The sequence below is a fragment of the Zonotrichia leucophrys genome, chromosome 12 (genome assembly GCF_028769735.1).
Source record: "Zonotrichia leucophrys gambelii isolate GWCS_2022_RI chromosome 12, RI_Zleu_2.0, whole genome shotgun sequence".
Taxonomy (NCBI): Eukaryota; Metazoa; Chordata; class Aves; order Passeriformes; family Passerellidae; genus Zonotrichia; species Zonotrichia leucophrys.
Window position 1 is genome coordinate 2,960,620 of NC_088182.1, and position 18,238 is coordinate 2,978,857.

Here is an 18,238-nt window from a genome sequence, read left to right on the forward strand (position 1 = left end):
CCTTAGTGATGCTCCAGGGGATTCTCCTGCAGGAATGTGCTCCAGGAGGTTCCCTGCTCTTGGGAAAAATCCATATCTGTTTTCTGAATAGCTGTAAGTAGTGGTGTTTTACACTGGACATGGCAGCTTGATGCTGTTCATCATAGCCTTCACTTCCAAAGAAAGAGTGGATTAAGAGTTTATTTTTAAGTCATTGTCTCCTTTTAGGTTATCAAAGTCAGGGTAGCAGAAGCCAGGCATAGGAACAGAATTAACCACAGGATCTGATCAATTATTTTACTGCAGATTAGGTCCCTTCAGCCCTAATTCTGTCATCCCCCCTTGTGCCAGGCAGCCTTGGCTTCTGCAGGGGCTGTGCTGAGTCTGCTGGCTCCGGCTGCAGAGTGAGAGATGGGAGCTCAGGAATTGGGAATGCCAGGATTTGGGATTGTCAGGATTTGGGATTGTCAGGATTTGGTGCAGATTGGTGCAGATTTGGGATTGTGGATTTAGGAATGCCAGGATTTGGATTGCAAGATTTGAGAATGCCAGGATTTGGGAATGCCAGGATTTGGGATTGTCGGGATTTGAGAATGCCAGGATTTGGGATTGTCAAGATTTGGGGATGCCAGGATTTGAGAATGTCAGGATTTGGGGATGCCAGGATTTGGGATTGTCAGGATTTGGGGATGCCAGGATTTGGGATTGTCAGGATTTGGGAATGCCAGGATTTGGGATTGTCAGGATTAGGCAATGCCAGGATTTGGGATTGTCAGGATTTGGGGATGCCAGGATTTGGGATTGTCGGGATTTGAGAATGCCAGGATTTGGGATTGTCAGGATTTGGGATTGTCAAGATTTGGGAATGCCAGGATTTGGGAATGCCAGGATTTGGGAATGCCAGAATTTCAGAATGTCAGGATTTGAGAATGCCAGGATTTGGGGATGCCAGGATTTGAGAATGCCAGGATTTGGGATTGTCAGGATTTGGGAATGCCAGGATTTGGGAATGCCAGGATTTGGGAATGCCGGGATTTCAGAATGCCAGGGTTTCAGAGTGTCACTGTGCTGTCTGTTGGTGTTCCCTGGCAGATGTGGAGAGCTCCAGGACGAGGATGAGGAGCGCGGTGTCGGTGCGCGAAGGCCAGGGCGTCGTGCTGCTCTGTGGGACCCCGCCCCGGGCTGGAGGTAAGGGGGACCCTGGGCTGGTGGGGCTGGGCAGCATCCCTGGAATGCTAAAAATCAGAATTATAACCAAATCTTGAGTTCTGAGTAAAAGCAGAGAGAAAGAAACCAAAAACAAAGGAGGGGGGAAGGAAGTATTTAGGAGGATTTACTTTTATCTCATTCCCAGTAATTTCTGTGCGCTTAATGTGTCTGGTTTTTATGGGATTTCTTGTAATTAATGGAGTATCTTCTAGAGTTGCATTCTGCCCAATTTCACAATTGCTGAGCCTCAGTGAATCCAGTTTTCCCCGTGAGCAGAGAATTGCAGGTTGCCTTGAGCAGTGCCTGTGTTCTTGCAATCAAGACATTCTGTGGTGGGGTGGAATGATGCTGGGTAATTTAAACCACTGCTGCACTCAGGGGGTGAGAAAAGTGGATATATGGATTCTTGGTGGACCAAAAGTTGCAAGTGCATTTCTTCCCTCATTCTGCATCTTCAGGCTGTGACTAATTGCTATTGAGCCTCCAGTAATATCTGGAAGGAACTGGTTTTATTGTTTTTAATTGATACGGTGTGTCATTATTGAAGGGCTGTGATGTTAAACATTGGATCTGATTGCAAAGACGAGGTAATAAAAGCTAGACATTATATTCAATAATATAGGTGTTGTGGCCTCATAAATTTGGCAGAGTCCAAGCAGACACAGCCATAAAGTGGCAATTTTACAACTGTCTGAGCTTGCAGAATTTTTCCCCCTCTAAACTGATACATACTCTTAAATCATCTTTATGGCCTTGCAGCAGCTTTGTCTTTCAGCCGCTGAGGAAATGGGTCATTCTCCCAGCTATCTGTAAGAATTAGAATGATTAAATTTTCCTTCTAGATGCAGCCCCAGGGCTGAACTGGCCCAGCTGTTCCTCCAGCTGTGTGCTGTGTGTGGGTTTGCACCCAGAGGTGATGGCCAAGCTGAGGCAGCGCTGCCTGGCTCTGGCAAGGTTTCAGTTTGAGGTGTGGAGCAGGAGGGGATGCCAGACGTGCTCCTGGTGCTGGGAACAGCGGCTGGGAGAGGTGAGAATTCCCCCTGCACTCAGCAGATGGGAGATGATCGACACCCCCGCACTAATTGTGCAAAAACAGAGCTGAGCTCTCCCAGAGTTACCAAATGGCATTGAGAACTGGTACCAGAGTTATTTCAAATCCTTGAATCTGTCTGGGAGTTGGAGGATTAAATGTTCAAGTTTTCAGGAGATGTGGAGCAAGGTGGAAAAAAAATCCTTTCTTCGCTGGAATAAAGCTGTGGCAAGGTGACACCAAACAGCCCTGCAGGGTGGGATGCAGGGCAGGAAACCTGGGATAAAACATCCAGCCAGGAAGCAGAAGTGGTTTGTTAGCAAGAGCAGGGATGGTTTAGGACCAGCTGACCTGGCCTCAGGGATGTTCAGCCCTTTCCAGATCACTGATCTGACTCTTTTTTTAACTTGGAGTCTGTATTTATTGCGCTGAGCTGTCAAATAATTCCAGACAATGCTAATTCTAAAAACGTGCTCCACCAGCTTGTTTCCTCTCCCCCTGTAGCCCCCAAAATACTCTGCTTTTGTTTTCTGGTGTGTTGTGCAGTTTCTAAGATCTTGCTAACTTAATTGCACTTATTTCTTGCATTCTCTGCAAAGAGTTTGCAAGAAGAGACTTGATTAAATAGTGATTATTCCTCCATGTACAGCATCCCAGTTACAATAGAAAGCAATGCTCATCCCCACAGAAATGCCAGCTCATAGTATGGAAAAAGAAAATTGCTTCCCTTCTGCAATTTATCATATTTTTTTCCTTGCTTATCTTAGGCACAGATATTTACATAAGTCATATGAATGTCCCTTTTCAATGGGGAGCAGATTATTCCTGCAGTGAGCGTGGTTTTGTGCTTTTGAGTGTGCAGTTCCAGCTCCTCTGGGCTGTGGACACCCAGCATTAAACCAACAATGAAACTCCATTTACGAACCACAAATCACTTTCTTTTAAGTTACCACATTTCCCCTTTCTGGAAATTAAATAAAATTCCCTTTCTTAGCAGTCTTGTTTGGGATTCACTGAGTGGAAGATTTGGTAAATGACTGGATTTGAGTGTGAAGACTTTTTCCCCCAAATATTTTTCTGGTCCAGGCTCGTTTTATGTTAAATACCCTAAGTTGTCTCATAATTGAGCAGTGATGTTTGGATAATTAAGATGGTCATCTGTCACTGTTCTGCATGGCCATACTTCTGGATCTTTGAATTCTGTTGCACAGAACCTGTTAAAATACCCTTTTTTGCCACCAAAAATCAGTAAATCATCTTACCCACATGCTCAAAAGGTAAAATAACATAAAAAATGGATTTATGTAGCTCTCCTGCTACTTTTCCAGTTGTTACAACCTTTAAATTGCACTGAAATCTCTACAGCTATTTTGACTTTTTACTGTGTTACTGTGATGTCTTTAATGGTTTTAAAGGGCTGTCAATCCAACAAACATCTCAATATCCCAAACCTAATGTTGGACACAGTTAATGTGCAGCTGGTTAAAAAACATTCATGTGATGCTAATTTTTGCCCATTCTGCCAAGAATGGGGAAAGCTAGACATATGGAGATCTAAAAATGATTTTTCTCTGCTACTGATTTTGTTCCAGAATTGGTATCTAACGAGTGACAAAGCCCTCAGTAAAGCAAATCTGAGTTCCTGTAGGGTTTTACCTCCTGTTACTACTGAACTGTATTGTGATTATTGTGTAGCTCCTCTTCAGCTGTTATTTCTGTTCCTGTATATTGTGATTTATATTTGTTTAGTACAGTGAGTTTTCCTCAGCTGACATTGATTTTGGATTTATGAGGTGTTTCTGCTCTTTGAGAGAGGAGCAGGCAATGAGGCATGGTCCTTTTGTGTTGTTTAGGGTGGCTTAAAGCTGCTTTATACACAGAGAAAAAGATGATTTTTAATGGTAGAAGTGAAGATTTACTTGATAAGTTATTTGAACATTTCAACAAATTTTGGTTTGCCTGAAAAAACTCAACATTAGTTTTACATTGGTTTACATCCTGCTGCATTATTCCCATGGGGAATGGGACCATAACCCAAGAAATAAATAAATTAATTTTTTCTCAAAAACCAAAATGCAAGAAATTAAACAAATAACTAGAATTTTGTGGAACTGTTGCTTGGAAATTGCAAGGAAATTCTGCTTTATTCCTAATGAGCCTTGTGTGCTCTGTGTTCCTGTTTCATGCAGTGTGGCAGGGATGTTCCTGCGTGGATAAAGCAGCAAGGATTTGTCCTCCCTCTTCATGTAACTCCCTGATAAATGTGGGTTTAATCCATAAACGAGGCAGGATTTGAAGGGCAGGGATCAATTCAGCTCACAGCATATTGTGTCAGAGTTGTGACATGCTGATAGGAAATAATATTAGATCATGGAAAAATAGATCCCAATTTATTGCTCAGTGTTTGCTGTGACAAATCCTTCACTGAATAATGTCATGTCTGTTCCGAATGAGTGTTTAGACTTGCAAATTTTTGCTTGTGCCTCTTGTATTGCCATTTGGAGACCTGCAAGTTCCAGCAGGGCTCTGCTTCATGAATAACATGGCATGGAAAGAGTCTCAGATGCCAGAAATATTTGGATGCTCTGATTGCTTCTCTTCTGCAACTCTTGAATAGCAACAAGCTATTTTTTCAGGGAAATGTAAGTGGAATTAGTTGTATGTTTTTGGTTTTGGAAACGTTTTATTCCTTTAAATTAAAGTGAAGTTAGAGAGGTGCAACTCCAGAATAGGATTTCTGTCCTACTGCAGTGTCACAGACGTATTTTATAAAAACTCCTTTCGTTAGGATCTTTTCTCCTGAGAAGCTGAGAAGCTTCAGCTTCTCCATGTTTTGCTGCTTTGGAGTGTGATTTGGAGAATTGTTGACCCAGCACATGAATTGTTTTTACTTGATGACCAATGGCAGCCACCTGTGTCGAGGCTGTGAGCAGTCACAAGATTTTATTATCATTCCTTTCCTTTGCTAGGCTTCTGATTAAATCCTTTCTTCTATTCTTCAGTATAGTTTTAATATATCATTTTCTTTTAATATAATGTATATCATAAAATAATAAATCAGCCTTCTGGAACATGGAGTCAAGATTCTCATCTCTTCCCTCGTCTTGTGAACACCACCACAGTGCACAGCAGGTTTTGGGTTGGAAGAGACCTTAAAGATCTGATTCCACCCCATGGGCAGGGACACCTCCCACTGTCCCAGGTGTCCCCAAACCCCAATGCCAGCCTGGCCTTGGGCACTGCCAGGGATGCAGGGGCAGCCCCAGCTGCTCTGGGCACCTGTGCCAGGGAACAATTCCCAATATCCCATCTGAACTCCCCTTTCCCCATCCTGTTTTGCACCTTGGCTCCTGCTGCCCTTGCAGGCTGTGGATGACACACGCCTGGGCATCAGGAATAAATCACACTTGGAAAGGTTCTTGCACAAAAATGCATTTTGAGGAGAGTGGTACCTTGAATATTGTAAGAGCACTGGCCTTAGAAATGGCTCCATAGCGTTCCTGTGCTGTTTCAATCTGCCAAGGAGAAATGGCATTTTTATTTAAAAACATATTTTTCAATAGTCCTGCTGGTGTCATCATCATCATCTGCACAAATTTCAGCTGACAGTTTGAAATCAAATGGTACCTGAGAGACACTTATGTTTGTCCATATGAGGGGAAATAATGCATGTTCACAGCTGGATCTTCCAGTGATTTCCAGTGCTGCAGAGACAGTCTGCTGTGCACTTTGTCAAATGCAGTCATTCTAAATCTTTTTTCTTTTGATAAGCCTGTTTTCCAGGCTGAGGTAATCCAGGCTGAAATTGTTACATATTATTTATAAATTATAAATTGACATATATTTTTTACAGATTTATTATTCTTAATATTATAATATATATATTTATATATTCTTGCACCCTCTTCATTTGCTTTATAAGCATATAATCATAGATAAACTGACAGAGAACTTATAGATAGATAAGACAGATAAACTGACATAATCCAGGCTGAAATTATTAAATCTTATTTATAAATTATAAATTAGTTAATATATATTTTAATAGATTTATTATTATTATAAGTATTATAATATTATAATTATTATATATATTTATTTATGTATATATTTATGCACCATCTTCATTTGCTTTATAGTGCATGTTTTTAAGCTGACGGAGAGATAATCCAGGCTGAAATTAGTACATATTATTTATAAATAATAAATTTTTATATATTTTAATATATTTATTATTATAAATAATATAATATTATAATTTTATTTATATATATATATATTTTCTTAAATTGCTTTATTGTGCGTGTTTTTAAGCTGACAGAGAGGTGGATAAACAACCCTAGAAGCTTTTAGCAATTTCTTACCCCAAAATCTTACAGAACTCTTGAACTCCACGTTCATTTGTGGAATATCTCTTGGAAGAATGGAGGGATGGAAAGAAAAAGGCAAAAGTTGATTAGGAAGAACCAAATTGCAAGAAAAAATTCAGGTTGAACCTTTTTACTTACTCAGTCCCAGGTATCTCAGTTCTGCCTTGGGGGAAAAAGGAGAAAATTGGAGACAATAACTGCATTTCACTCTCCACCAAGTTTATTTTTATCCCTAAATTGTGACTGTGGGGTGTTTCTCCTCCAGCTCTTTATTATCTTCTCTAGTAAAATATTTGGGTTTTTCTTTGCAAACAGGATAATTGATTAGGAGGAGGCAGGAGGGAGGTGGCTGCAGTCCCAGCACTCAGAACAAGAGTGCTGAAAGGAATTTTTGTTTTTCACAAGGGTTTTACCAAGTACCTTCTCCTAAAAGAGTGCAAGAGTACCAAATGAAAGTGTCACCAACTACTGCTTCCATATATAAATGTTGGTGCTTTACTTTCAAAATTGACTCCTGGGTTATTTCCATTAGTTTCCCTTGGTTTATGTCCCTAATATTTAACATTCACAAGAAATCAGATTTATTTTAGCTCCGCAATAAACCAAACGATCGCCTTTTTTATCCTCAGAATTATTACAGGCAGGAAGCAATTTTAAAATACTTCCAGCTATTGAAAAAGCACAACAGAGTTCTGGGAACGCTCTCAGCAATTAAATGTAAAGTTCTAGGGAGGTGATTAAAGGAACAGTTTGTCACTTGGAATGGATGTGGCTAATGGGGATGTATTTACATATTGCTTCCTCAAGCATTTTCTTATTTCTGTGCTGCCTCCAGAGTGGGAGCAGCGTGCTCAGAGCCAGGTTGGGACAATCAGTGCAGAAATGCGATGGGGAGGATCCAATCCATCCCCTGCACAGCTCCAGGGGAAGCAAAATTGGGATTTTTGTTCAGCCCTGGGAGCCCAGAGCAGCAGGGCTGTTCTGTCAGGCTCTCATTCACATCTGGGATGTTCCAGTGCCAGCTGAGGAGCACTGGGGATGCAAAGCCATGGGCAGGGTCCTGGATCGTGGTTCCTGGGCAGCAGGGCCACGTGCTCAGCCCTTCCCAAGGGAATCTGTGGGGGTCTGGGGGTTCCCCAAAAGAGGAGGAAATGAGAATCTGACTGCATGTTCTAAGAAGGCTAATTTATTATGTGATACGATATATGATAAGAGATATGATATTAATTATATTCTATTAAATGCTATACTAAACTATACTAAATAATAGAAAAAGAATACAGGCAGAAGTTGTGGGGAGGAAAGATGAATCTGACTCCATGTTCTCAGAAGACTAATTTATTATTATATTATATTATATTATATTATATTATATTATATTATATTATATTATATTATATTAATTACATGCTATATTAAACTATACTAAATAATAGAAAAATAATACAGGCAGAAGTTGTGGGGAGGAAAGGTGAATCTGACTCCATGTTCTCAGAAGGCTAATTTATTATTCTATTCTATTCTATTCTATTCTATTCTATTCTATTCTATTCTATTCTATTCTATTCTATTCTATTCTATTCTATTCTGCTCTACTAAACTGTACTAAAGAATAGAGAAAGGATAATTACAGAAGGCTACAAAGAATGATAATGAAAACTCGTTACTCCTTCCAGAGTCACAACCCAGCTGGACAGTGATTGGTCATTAAGTTAAAACAATTCACATGAAACCAATCAAACAATCACCTGTTGAATAAACAATCTCCAAACCACATTCCAAAGCAGCAAAACACAGGAGAAGCAAATGAGATAATATTGTTTTCATTTTTCTGAGGCTTCTCAGCTTCCCAGGAGAAGAAATCCTGGTGAAGGGACGTTTCAGAAAACGTGACAGTGACAGGAATCTTTGGGGTGGGACTGACCACGAGGGGGTTGGTGTTAATAAAGAAATCAGCTGCCAGTCTGGAGCATCTGTTTCCCAAGGATGAGCTGGGAAATGTTGGTGCTTTAATTACATTGGTGAGCCTTGCTTGTGGCGCTGCTTGGGATGATTCAGATTCATTGTTATTATCCAGGAATTATTTAGTGGCTTCAGCCACCTTCAGGGGCTGTGTGACATCCCTGTGGCAGCTGAGCACAGGTTGGACAGGTCATTGTGTGCAGCCACCTCTCCTGTGGCTGTGCTCCAGGCTGGGGGACAGCACAAAAAAGTACAGCTCAGTATTTTCAAAGAATTACATCTGGTTTTGCATCAAACTAAAGCTCCTTCCAAAATCAAAGTGGACTCTTACCCTGTTTTGTTTAAAAATGAAAATCAGGTTTTAGCCTGATATAAGAACCTTGCAGCTTCAGCTGAAACATTTCAATATTCCCATTTAATGAGTAGATTGGAATTGCGGGATATTGTGTGTGTTTGTGTCTCACTGCTCTCATTGTGCTGGGCTGTTCCATACACACGAGTTGCATGCCTGATTACCTGCACAGCAGGCTGAAAATTGATCTGGTGTACTTTAGCTATGAAATAATTCAACTTTTATGCCAAAACAATTAATGTTATACATTAGTTTCAAATCAGAGTGTTGCCATTATACTCTGGAATATAAAATTAATTTCCAGGGATACATTTTTCACTTTTGGTAGCTGGACTTGCATTCCTGTCACACAGTTTGCATTTGGTATGAACAAAAATTCAGCCAGAAGAGTTCTCCTGCAGAGTTCAGGTGAAATCCCAGTGGTTGGGAAATCTCTGCACCTATTTTGAGCAGATCTCACGGTCTCACATCACTCCTGGAGGCCACAGGTCAAGCCCTGCCACTCAGGTTTTGTAATTGTCATTATTTTTATATAGAGAACATGAGCAAAAAGTAAATACCAGCCCCATTTGTTCTCTGAAGTGTGACTGCAGCTGAAGTCTTTTTCATTATCAGGGATGGAACTATGTGAATGCCAGCAGCCCAGGATCCCCCTGGAAATGCAGCCTGAGCCTTGGTTTGCTTTGTTTTTCCCAGCTGCACACACCTAGGACAGTTTTTAATTTCTGAGCATTGAATATGTACAAGAATATACCCCAAACCCTTGAAATTATCTACAATTGATCTCAAATATTATTCTAAACTGATTTTTCATTGCCAACATGCTGCCATTTCTCACAGAGGCACCTTGTGACATTTTAAGCTCCAGTTTACACATATGTAATGGGAGCACACAAACACCTTGTTCCGCATTTCCAGAGCAGGAGATTTTTATTTGGAAAGCAATTTTTAATTGTTTGTCAGGAGAAATGATGGAGATGTTACCTGGTTTGTGGCACAGGGAAGAGCAGCTGGAGGTGGGGCTGGCCAGGGGAGGATGGAATGCTGAACTAAGTGCAGGAAAATTGGCCCAAGTGAGAAGGAAAAAGTATTAAGGAGAAATCTGAGGTAATTTATGTAAAATAAAACCAGTTATACCCCTGGGAGCACTGACACTCCATTACCCTGTCCCACAGCAGTGTAATCCAAGGATTTGCCTGCAGGGAGGTCAGTGGGGACAGTTGCACCCCAGGGCATCCTCTGGGACCTTAATTGCACTTTTACCTCATTAATTAATTTCCTGCTTTTAGGTAATTTGTTTGCACTTTCCCTGAGGTTCCTGTGCAGACAGACAGCTGCAGCAGTGGTGACAAATGGACATTTTTGTGGGTGATTGTCCCAAAAATCCCACCCTGAATGCTCAGTGTGAGCTCCCAGAGCTCCTCCTGAGTGAGGGATGCTCATCCACAAACTCCCTTTTCTGCCATTTCATCACTCTTGCAGCTGAAATTGGGCCAAATGATGAACTAATTGGTTTCTGCTTTAATTAGGGAGTCTGTTATTATCCTCTCAAAATCACTGTTACTTTTCCATCACTTTTCACCTAAGGTAGATCATTCCAAATAGCTGTTTGCTGCACATTTCCATGGTTTTAATTGCAGTTTCTGTCATTGCTAAATTCTGTCTGATTACTCTCTTGGAAACAGTTTTCCAGGAGCCACGTGCCATCCTGTGGGATGGGCAGAGAGCCATTGGGAGACACAAAATTCCAGGATAATTCAGCTTCTCCTGGTGTTTCTGCTACAGAATAGTGTAAAATCAGAACTGGAGAAATGCTGAAATAATTGGGATTTGGGTATTAATGATTGACATGAAACCTCTTTATGTTTTGGTGGTTGATTTTTTCTGTTTGTTTGTGTTTCTGGGTTTTTGGTTTTTTTTTTTAACCTTGAAGTATTGTTCCATCAGCTCCATGCTCCCCAAAATCAAGAATTTTCATTTCTTACCGGTTTTATTTCTGGAAACACCCACTTGGCTGATTCAAATCCAGTCAGTTTGGAACATTTTAAATCTGTTGCAGAAGAACATTGTTCACTTTCTTGTGGCTATTTTAGAAGTCTCAGTTCTGTGTGAATTATGGGGCTGGCAGGTGGATATTAAGCAGGTTTATTGAAGTGATGGCCCAGAAGACAAGGAGCAAGAGCTGGCATTATTTATGCAAATAGGGGATAAAATTAACTTTGTGAATTGTTCTTCTCCTTTTGATCATAGGTCTGTGTGCCTTTTTTCCCCCCTGAACTTCTGCTTTTCCAACTTCTGAATTTTTGGGATTTCCATCACTGCTGTTGTCACTTAAATTCTGTTTACAAGAAGTAAAATCACCCTGGTTCTGTAAATGATCTCCCAGTGAAGTGATTCAGTCTCACTCAGAAGAAATGTGTAATTTCTTTAAGTTCTGTATTTCTAAAATTCTTTAAATATTATTTAAAGCCCTATTTTCAAAAGGATGTGCATAAACTTAAGCCTTGACTTTGAACATAGTTAAAAACCAATAAATGTGTGGGTTTTACCCCTTTATGTTCCTTTAGCAACAGTAATTTGGGTTTTTTTCAGGTTCATAAATGGCAGGAAATGACCCTGATAAACCCCAAAGGCCGTGGTGATTTAATTGTTGAATTTCATAAAGAATTCAGGTTTAAAAATGACAGGTAATTTTATAAGCATTTTTTTAATTGAGCACTTAGGTGCACAAAAGGGCTGGAACAGTGTGAACATGCTGAGTGTGTTGGAAACTGCACAGTAAATAATAATCAAATAATGCAAAATAAAGAGAGGCCGCCAAGCAAGACGTAGTAAACAAATAAAAATTGAGTAATAACTGTAATTTCCAATACCTTATCCATGTATGGTCGCCAAATAAGGAAAAAATGCATTGGAAAGCTTAGAACTCAGAGGAAGCCCAGGAGAGAAATATTACTTCCATTTATAACAGAAAATCAACTGAAAACTTGTAATTGACAGAAAGGGAGTGAGTTTGTGTCCCTGGAGGTGCCCTAAGATCAGCAACAGGCAAATGGTGTAAACATAATAAATCACACCACAAGTTGTTTAATATGATTTTTGTTTTATTTTGGAAAGTAAGAGTGCAATTTTGTAAAGGACAGTAAATATAAAATGAGGTGGTGGGGCACAGGGCTAGAAATACCCCAGCCTTTTTTTAAGGGAGTCAGTGAAAATAAGTGTTGAATGGGGAATTAGGTTTCCAGGGGTGTTTATTCATGGGTTGAAGGACCCAATTAAACTGGAACCCACTTGGCATGGCTGCCACAATCCCAGTGACTGATTTCAGTGGTTTATTCTTGACTTAACCCAATATCCTAGCAATGAAATGAAGCTGCTTCTTTTCCTGCTGCATCTCCAGATCTTCACAATGTTCTGGACATCTTTTTTCTTTTTATTTTCTTCTATTTTTAAGATAAAATAATGTTTTGAGCAAGGAAACAAGGTCATTCGATAAACAGCAGAAGCGTTAAAGGCTGGTGTCACCCACAGCTGCCTTGTGGGTGTCTGGGTTTGGTGTGGAGCTGAAAATTGGGGTTTTTGGTCCCTAACTTGGTGTTCAGCCCTGAGATCATTGTGTCCACCCACCTCTTCTGCAGAAAGAATTGTTCTCTATTTTCTGCCTTTCCCATTTGGAAAGACCCCACATTCCTTTCTCCCTCAGACCACGTAGTGCCCTTCAACCTCCTCAGGTGTGCTCTCTTTTTTTCTTTATTTTTGAAATAATTTCATGCTTCCCACTGCACTAATTCCCCTGTTATTTCATAGCAAATCCTTGCTGCCTTCCTTTCCACAAACTAATTGCACCTCTGAGTTCTGGAGGAAGGAATTGTGGTGAAAACCATTGGTGATCCTGAGGAGATGCTGCAGGTCATTTCCTCCTTATGGTTCTGGTTTTGGCAATAAATATTTCTAATATTTATTTACTTATTTCTAATATTTATTTATTTATTTATTATTAATTTATTCATATTTATTTCTAATATTTCTAAATATGACAGAAGTTTAACTCCTGAGCCTGTTAATGGTTGGCACAGGCCGCTGCTGCAGAATTACCGTAATGGAAAGAGGTTTAAATATTGATAGAAGAAAATTAAATGCAGGTTAATGATCAGCCATTTCATTTGATGCCTTTTTTGCATTAGGCAGCCTATAAATATCTTAATAATTTCATTTATTGAGTTGGTTTTTTTCACCTGCACAGTTTTACCTTGTGTTGAATTGTCCTGCTGGCTTTGGCAGCCTGGGGAGGGGTTGAGGGCTCCGGTTGTGTCACCTTTTCATTCCATGGTGCGCCCACATTTGTGCACCCTCAAATTAAAGCTGTGCAGGAGGGGCTGATCTCCATTTCGTGGGGGCAGTGCCAGTGCTGCAGACACTGCAACACAAGAGAGGTCAATCAGGCTGCAATCATTGCTAATTAGCACCTCCAGAAGCTGTAATCTTTGTATAAGTGCCACGTGGGTGAAAAAAAAAAAATTATTCCTTGCCTAGAACGCCATTAAAAATTTATTTTCCTTTGATCCTGTAGGAAATGAATGAGACAAACACGTGGCCTGGCACAGGAAGGGGCTTTTGCCAATTAAAATTGGCCACACAAGGCTCAGAGTGATGCTCAGGAAACAAAACAAATTCAGTGGATTTTTTTGCCAAATCTCTTCGTTTCTGTTTCGAGGTGTGGGTTTGGTTTTTTTTCCCCTTTCAAATAATCATAATGAGTGGTAGGGAGGGCTGCTTGGCCACATCACACAGAAATGTTTTTAATGGAGTTTTTATGGATTTTTGTATGAAAAAAATAGTTTTGCTGTGTGATGAGCCCTTCTGGGAATTTAGGCTTCTTCTGACATCCTTATCACGTGGATTCTGCTGTCCTGTTTCTACCTGCTAATCATCTGGCTGAGCAGTTAAATAGCTACTGAATGAATAATCTTTCCATTTTAGCAAAGTTTGCTCTCGCTTTTTTTGTCTGCTCCTATTTCTGTGCATATTAAATTTCAAAAAAAAAAAAAGAGAGAAAAGAAGGAGATTTAAACAAACCTGCTAATATTCTGGATTTCTTTTGCCTTTTTTTTTTCTTCTGCTGGAGGAGATGGTGATAAAAAAAATGGGGGGTTTTGCTAGTTTCTGGTACTTTTTAAACTGTATTTTTCTCTGTCACTGGCTCTGTTTGTTACACAGTACAGTACTGTAAATAATGCAGTGCTGTCAAATATAGCAATAAAGCAGTCTTTGAAGGAAAAAAAGGTGGAAAAATCCTATCAAACACCTTTGCATGTGTGTTTTTCCCCACCCCAGAGATGGTGAGGAAAATGGGAGGTTTTGCTAGTTTCTGGTACTTCTTAAAATGTATTTTTCTCAGTCGTTGGCTGTTTGTTACACAGTACAGTACTGTAAATAATGCAGTGTGTTGTATTTGCAGGGATCCCCGTGGCGGGGAGGAATGATGAATCTGACTCCATGTTCTCAGAAGGCTAATTTATTATTGTATGATACTAGAATATATTAAAGAATGCTATACTGTACTATACTATACTAAAGAATACAGAAAGGATACTTAGAGAATGCTAAAAGGATAATAATGAAAACTTGTGGCTCTCTCCAGAGTCCCAACACAGCTTGGCCCTGATTGGCCACTGAGTCAAAATAATTCACACCAGAACCCAATGGAACAATCACCTGTGGGTAGACAATCTCCAAACACATTCCAGACGAGCAAAACACAGGAGAAGCAAATGAGATAAGAATTGTTTTCCTTTTCTCTGAGGCTTCTCAGCTTCCCAGCAGAAAAACCCTGGGTGAAGGGATTTTTCAGAGAATGGAATGCCACAGCAGTGCTGTCAAATATCGTAATAAAATGCTCTTTGGTGGGAAAAAAGTTGGAAAAATCCTTTGAAACTCCTTTGCTTGTGTTGTTTTTCCCCTCCCAGACCTGTCGTTCGCCTGGATCTTCAACGAGTACCCGTCGTTCGTGCAGGAGGACAGCCGGCGCTTCGTGTCCCAGGAGACAGGGCACCTGTACATCGCCAAGGTGGAGCCCTCGGACGTGGGCAACTACAGCTGTGTGGTGACCAGCAGGGCCAGCAGGAGCCCCGTGCTGGGCTCCCCCACGCCCCTGGTGCTGCGCACGGACGGTACGGAACGGAATGGAATGGAATGGAGTGGAATGGAATGGAATGGAATGGAATGGAATGGAATGGAATGGAATGGAATGGAATGGAATGGAATGGAGTGGAATGGAGTGGAGTGGAGTGGAGTGGAGTGGAATGGAATGGAATGGAATGGAATGGAATGGAATGGAATGGAATGGAGTGGAGTGGAGTGGAGTGGAGTGGAATGGAATGGAATGGAGTGGAGTGGAATGGAATGGAATGGAATGGAATGGAGTGGAGTGGAGTGGAGTGGAATGGAATGGAATGGAATGGAATGGAACGGAACGGAATGGAATGGAATGGAATGGAATGGAATGGAACGGAATGGAATGGAATGGAATGGAATGGAATGGAATGGAATGGAATGGAATGGAATGGAATGGAATGGAGTGGAGTGGAATGGAATGGAATGGAATGGAATGGAATGGAATGGAATGGAATGGAATGGAATGGAATGGAATGGAATGGAATGGATGCCAGGGAACACACACATGGTGTGACGGTGTTCACAGGGGGCCCAGGATGAGGGAAGGGATGAGGATCTGACCCCATGTTTCAGAAGGCTGATTTATTATTTTATTATATATATTACATTAAATATATATTATATATTATATATATTATATATTATATATTATATATTATATATTATATATTATATATTATATATTATATATTATATATTATATATTATAATATATTCTGTATTCTATATTCTATAATTATATTAAATATTATTTATTATTTTATGATACATATTACATTAAAACTATACTAAAAGAATAGAAGAAAGGATTTCATCAGAAGGCTGGCTAAGAATATAATAGCAAAGAATGATAACAAAAGCCTTAGTCTTGGACAGAGAGTCCTAGCCAGCTCTGATTGGCCATTAATTAGAAACAGCCAACATGAGACCAATCACAGATGCACCTGTTGCATTCCACAGCAGCAGATAATCAATGTTTACATTTTGTTCTTGAGGCCTCTCAGCTTCTCAGGAGGAAAAACCCTAAGGAAAGGATTTTTCAGAAAATATCATGGCTACAACATGGAATGAGCAGATGTCCCGGGCAGAAAAGGGCATTTATTTCTGGACCTCCATATTTATAGAGTTCCATAAGTGACTGTGGATTGGAGGATGAAATTGCCACCTCTCCAACCACACTGGTCAAACCAGCAGTCCATTTTTGCCCTGGTTTTTAAGATTTTCTAAGTCTTCTGATGTTGACATTCTTGTAGTGAACTTTCTCACACACCTTCTGTAAATAACTCATTGTTTGGCATTCCTTTATGGAAGAGGAGAGAGTTGATGGACTGTTGGTTTGTCCAGTGCCATTGGAGAGGTGGCACTGTCACCCTCCAATCCACTGTCACTTTTGGAAATCTATAAATGTTGGAGTCAGAAAATAAACTCATTTCCTCTTCACCTTGAGAACAGCGGTGTGTGTGTGTTTGTGTTGTTTCATGTCTTATAGTGACAGTCCCTCAGTTCTGTCCTCCTCCAGAAAGGAATGCAAAACAATCATTATTTACACTCAGTTACAAAAATGTGAACACCACAAGGCTTGGAAGAACTTGAGAAGAACAGGGCAACAGGGAACCGCCAGGAGCCTGGGAGCATTCCCAGCATCACTCAGTTCCCAGAGTTTTTGGCTCTTGCAGCATAAATTCTCCTGTGTTGTCCTGTCATTGTCACCTTTGTAATAAAGGGTGACACCTTTGTAATGAAGGGATGGCACCACCGTGGGTTAAGAATGATTTATTGCTCAGATAAACATCAGTCTCAGAGCCTGAGAGGTTTTAGAGGAGCAAGAACTCGGCCATAGCTCAAAGTAGTCAAAAGTTCTTTGTTACCAGGCAATATAGAAATATCTAACCCAATAAGCAGTTGTCACAGGGTTTATTTTGCTTTTCTTACCTATCACCTTTACTTACTTCTGCTGCATTGTGGATACTTTTATCTAATGGGCTACTATTACACATATGCTTCTATCATAACTTCTAAACTCTTAGTTTATTCCATACAACCCCACCCTTAGATTACAAACCCTTCACCATTTTATCAGTACAGTGTCTCACTTGAGGCATATTCTCACCTACAACTATAGAAACATAACTATATTATTTTTCTGCTTAATGTCTGTGTATTTTATTTTTGCATCAATCCAAGTGTCTCCCAGGGCTGCAGATCAAACCCTTCAGTGTCTGTGAAAGTTTGTTTTTCCAATTCCCACAGTTCAAACTTTCTTCTAAGATAAACTGTTGCATCCTAACTCTGTCCCTGATACCACTGTGCTTCCCTTTATAAGCAGACAGTCAGAGAAATAATCTTGAATTGCAAGAGAGGGAAAGAAAACCCTTTGGAAACCACCTTGAAAATTTGACCTTCTCAATTGTCTCACGCAGGTGTGATGGGGGAATACGAGCCCAAAATAGAAGTTCAGTTCCCTGAGACCCTGGCAGCAGCCAAAGGCTCCACTGTGAAGCTGGAGTGCTTTGCCCTGGGAAAGTAAGTGTTCATCTTCACTGAAAGGTGGGGCACCTTTGGGTTCACCTGCACAAGAGCTGTGGGGCTCTGGGGTTTCCCTGATTTTGGTCATCACAGCTCCTGCCTTGAAGTGAGAGGGCAGAGACTCATGGAGTGTATTTTGATTTTGTTTAGAATTAAGATGTGTAAGTTGGCAGCATAGAAATTCACATTTCATTTCAAATTAACTTGAGTAGATACTCTGTGGTTTTGCATATGACCTTTGAGTTAAGTCTCTTTTCTTTGTGCAAGGAAATGGTGCTGAAGTCTGTGAGAATGTTGTCTGAATTTTCCCCTTCAATGTGCTTGATGCTTTCATAATATTGTTCTTTCTTTATGGCAAAAATAAAGATTGAAATGCATTTCTCTTCTGAATGATGCTTCACTCGCAGCTGATACCTTTTCTCTTTCACAGATGATCTGAGAATGCATTTGTGTTTCTGTAACTGTATTTATTTACCGGTGTGGGGTTTGTTTGCAGGCAGTTTGTCAGGTGCCCATGTCAGGTTGATAACTTGATCACACACTCTTGCTTTGGCTCCCTGGAGAGGGGAAGTTTGCAAATCAGAGCATTAAAGGCTGCTGCAGGATGGCAATTCCAAAAGAATTGCCTGGATTCTT

General features: G+C 40.3%; 1 protein-coding gene across 3 annotated transcripts in view; it reads left to right on the forward strand.

The window, feature by feature from the left end:
- CNTN3 (contactin 3) overlaps positions 1-18,238 on the forward strand; it is a 105,545-nt gene that overhangs the window by 49,346 nt on the left and 37,961 nt on the right. For all 3 annotated transcript variants that reach the window (XM_064723747.1, XM_064723748.1, XM_064723746.1), the window contains exons 3-5: positions 1,072-1,167; positions 14,869-15,072; positions 17,497-17,599. In XM_064723747.1, the coding sequence (XP_064579817.1) occupies positions 1,072-1,167; positions 14,869-15,072; positions 17,497-17,599 (403 nt within the window). The remainder of the gene's footprint in view (positions 1-1,071; positions 1,168-14,868; positions 15,073-17,496; positions 17,600-18,238) is intronic.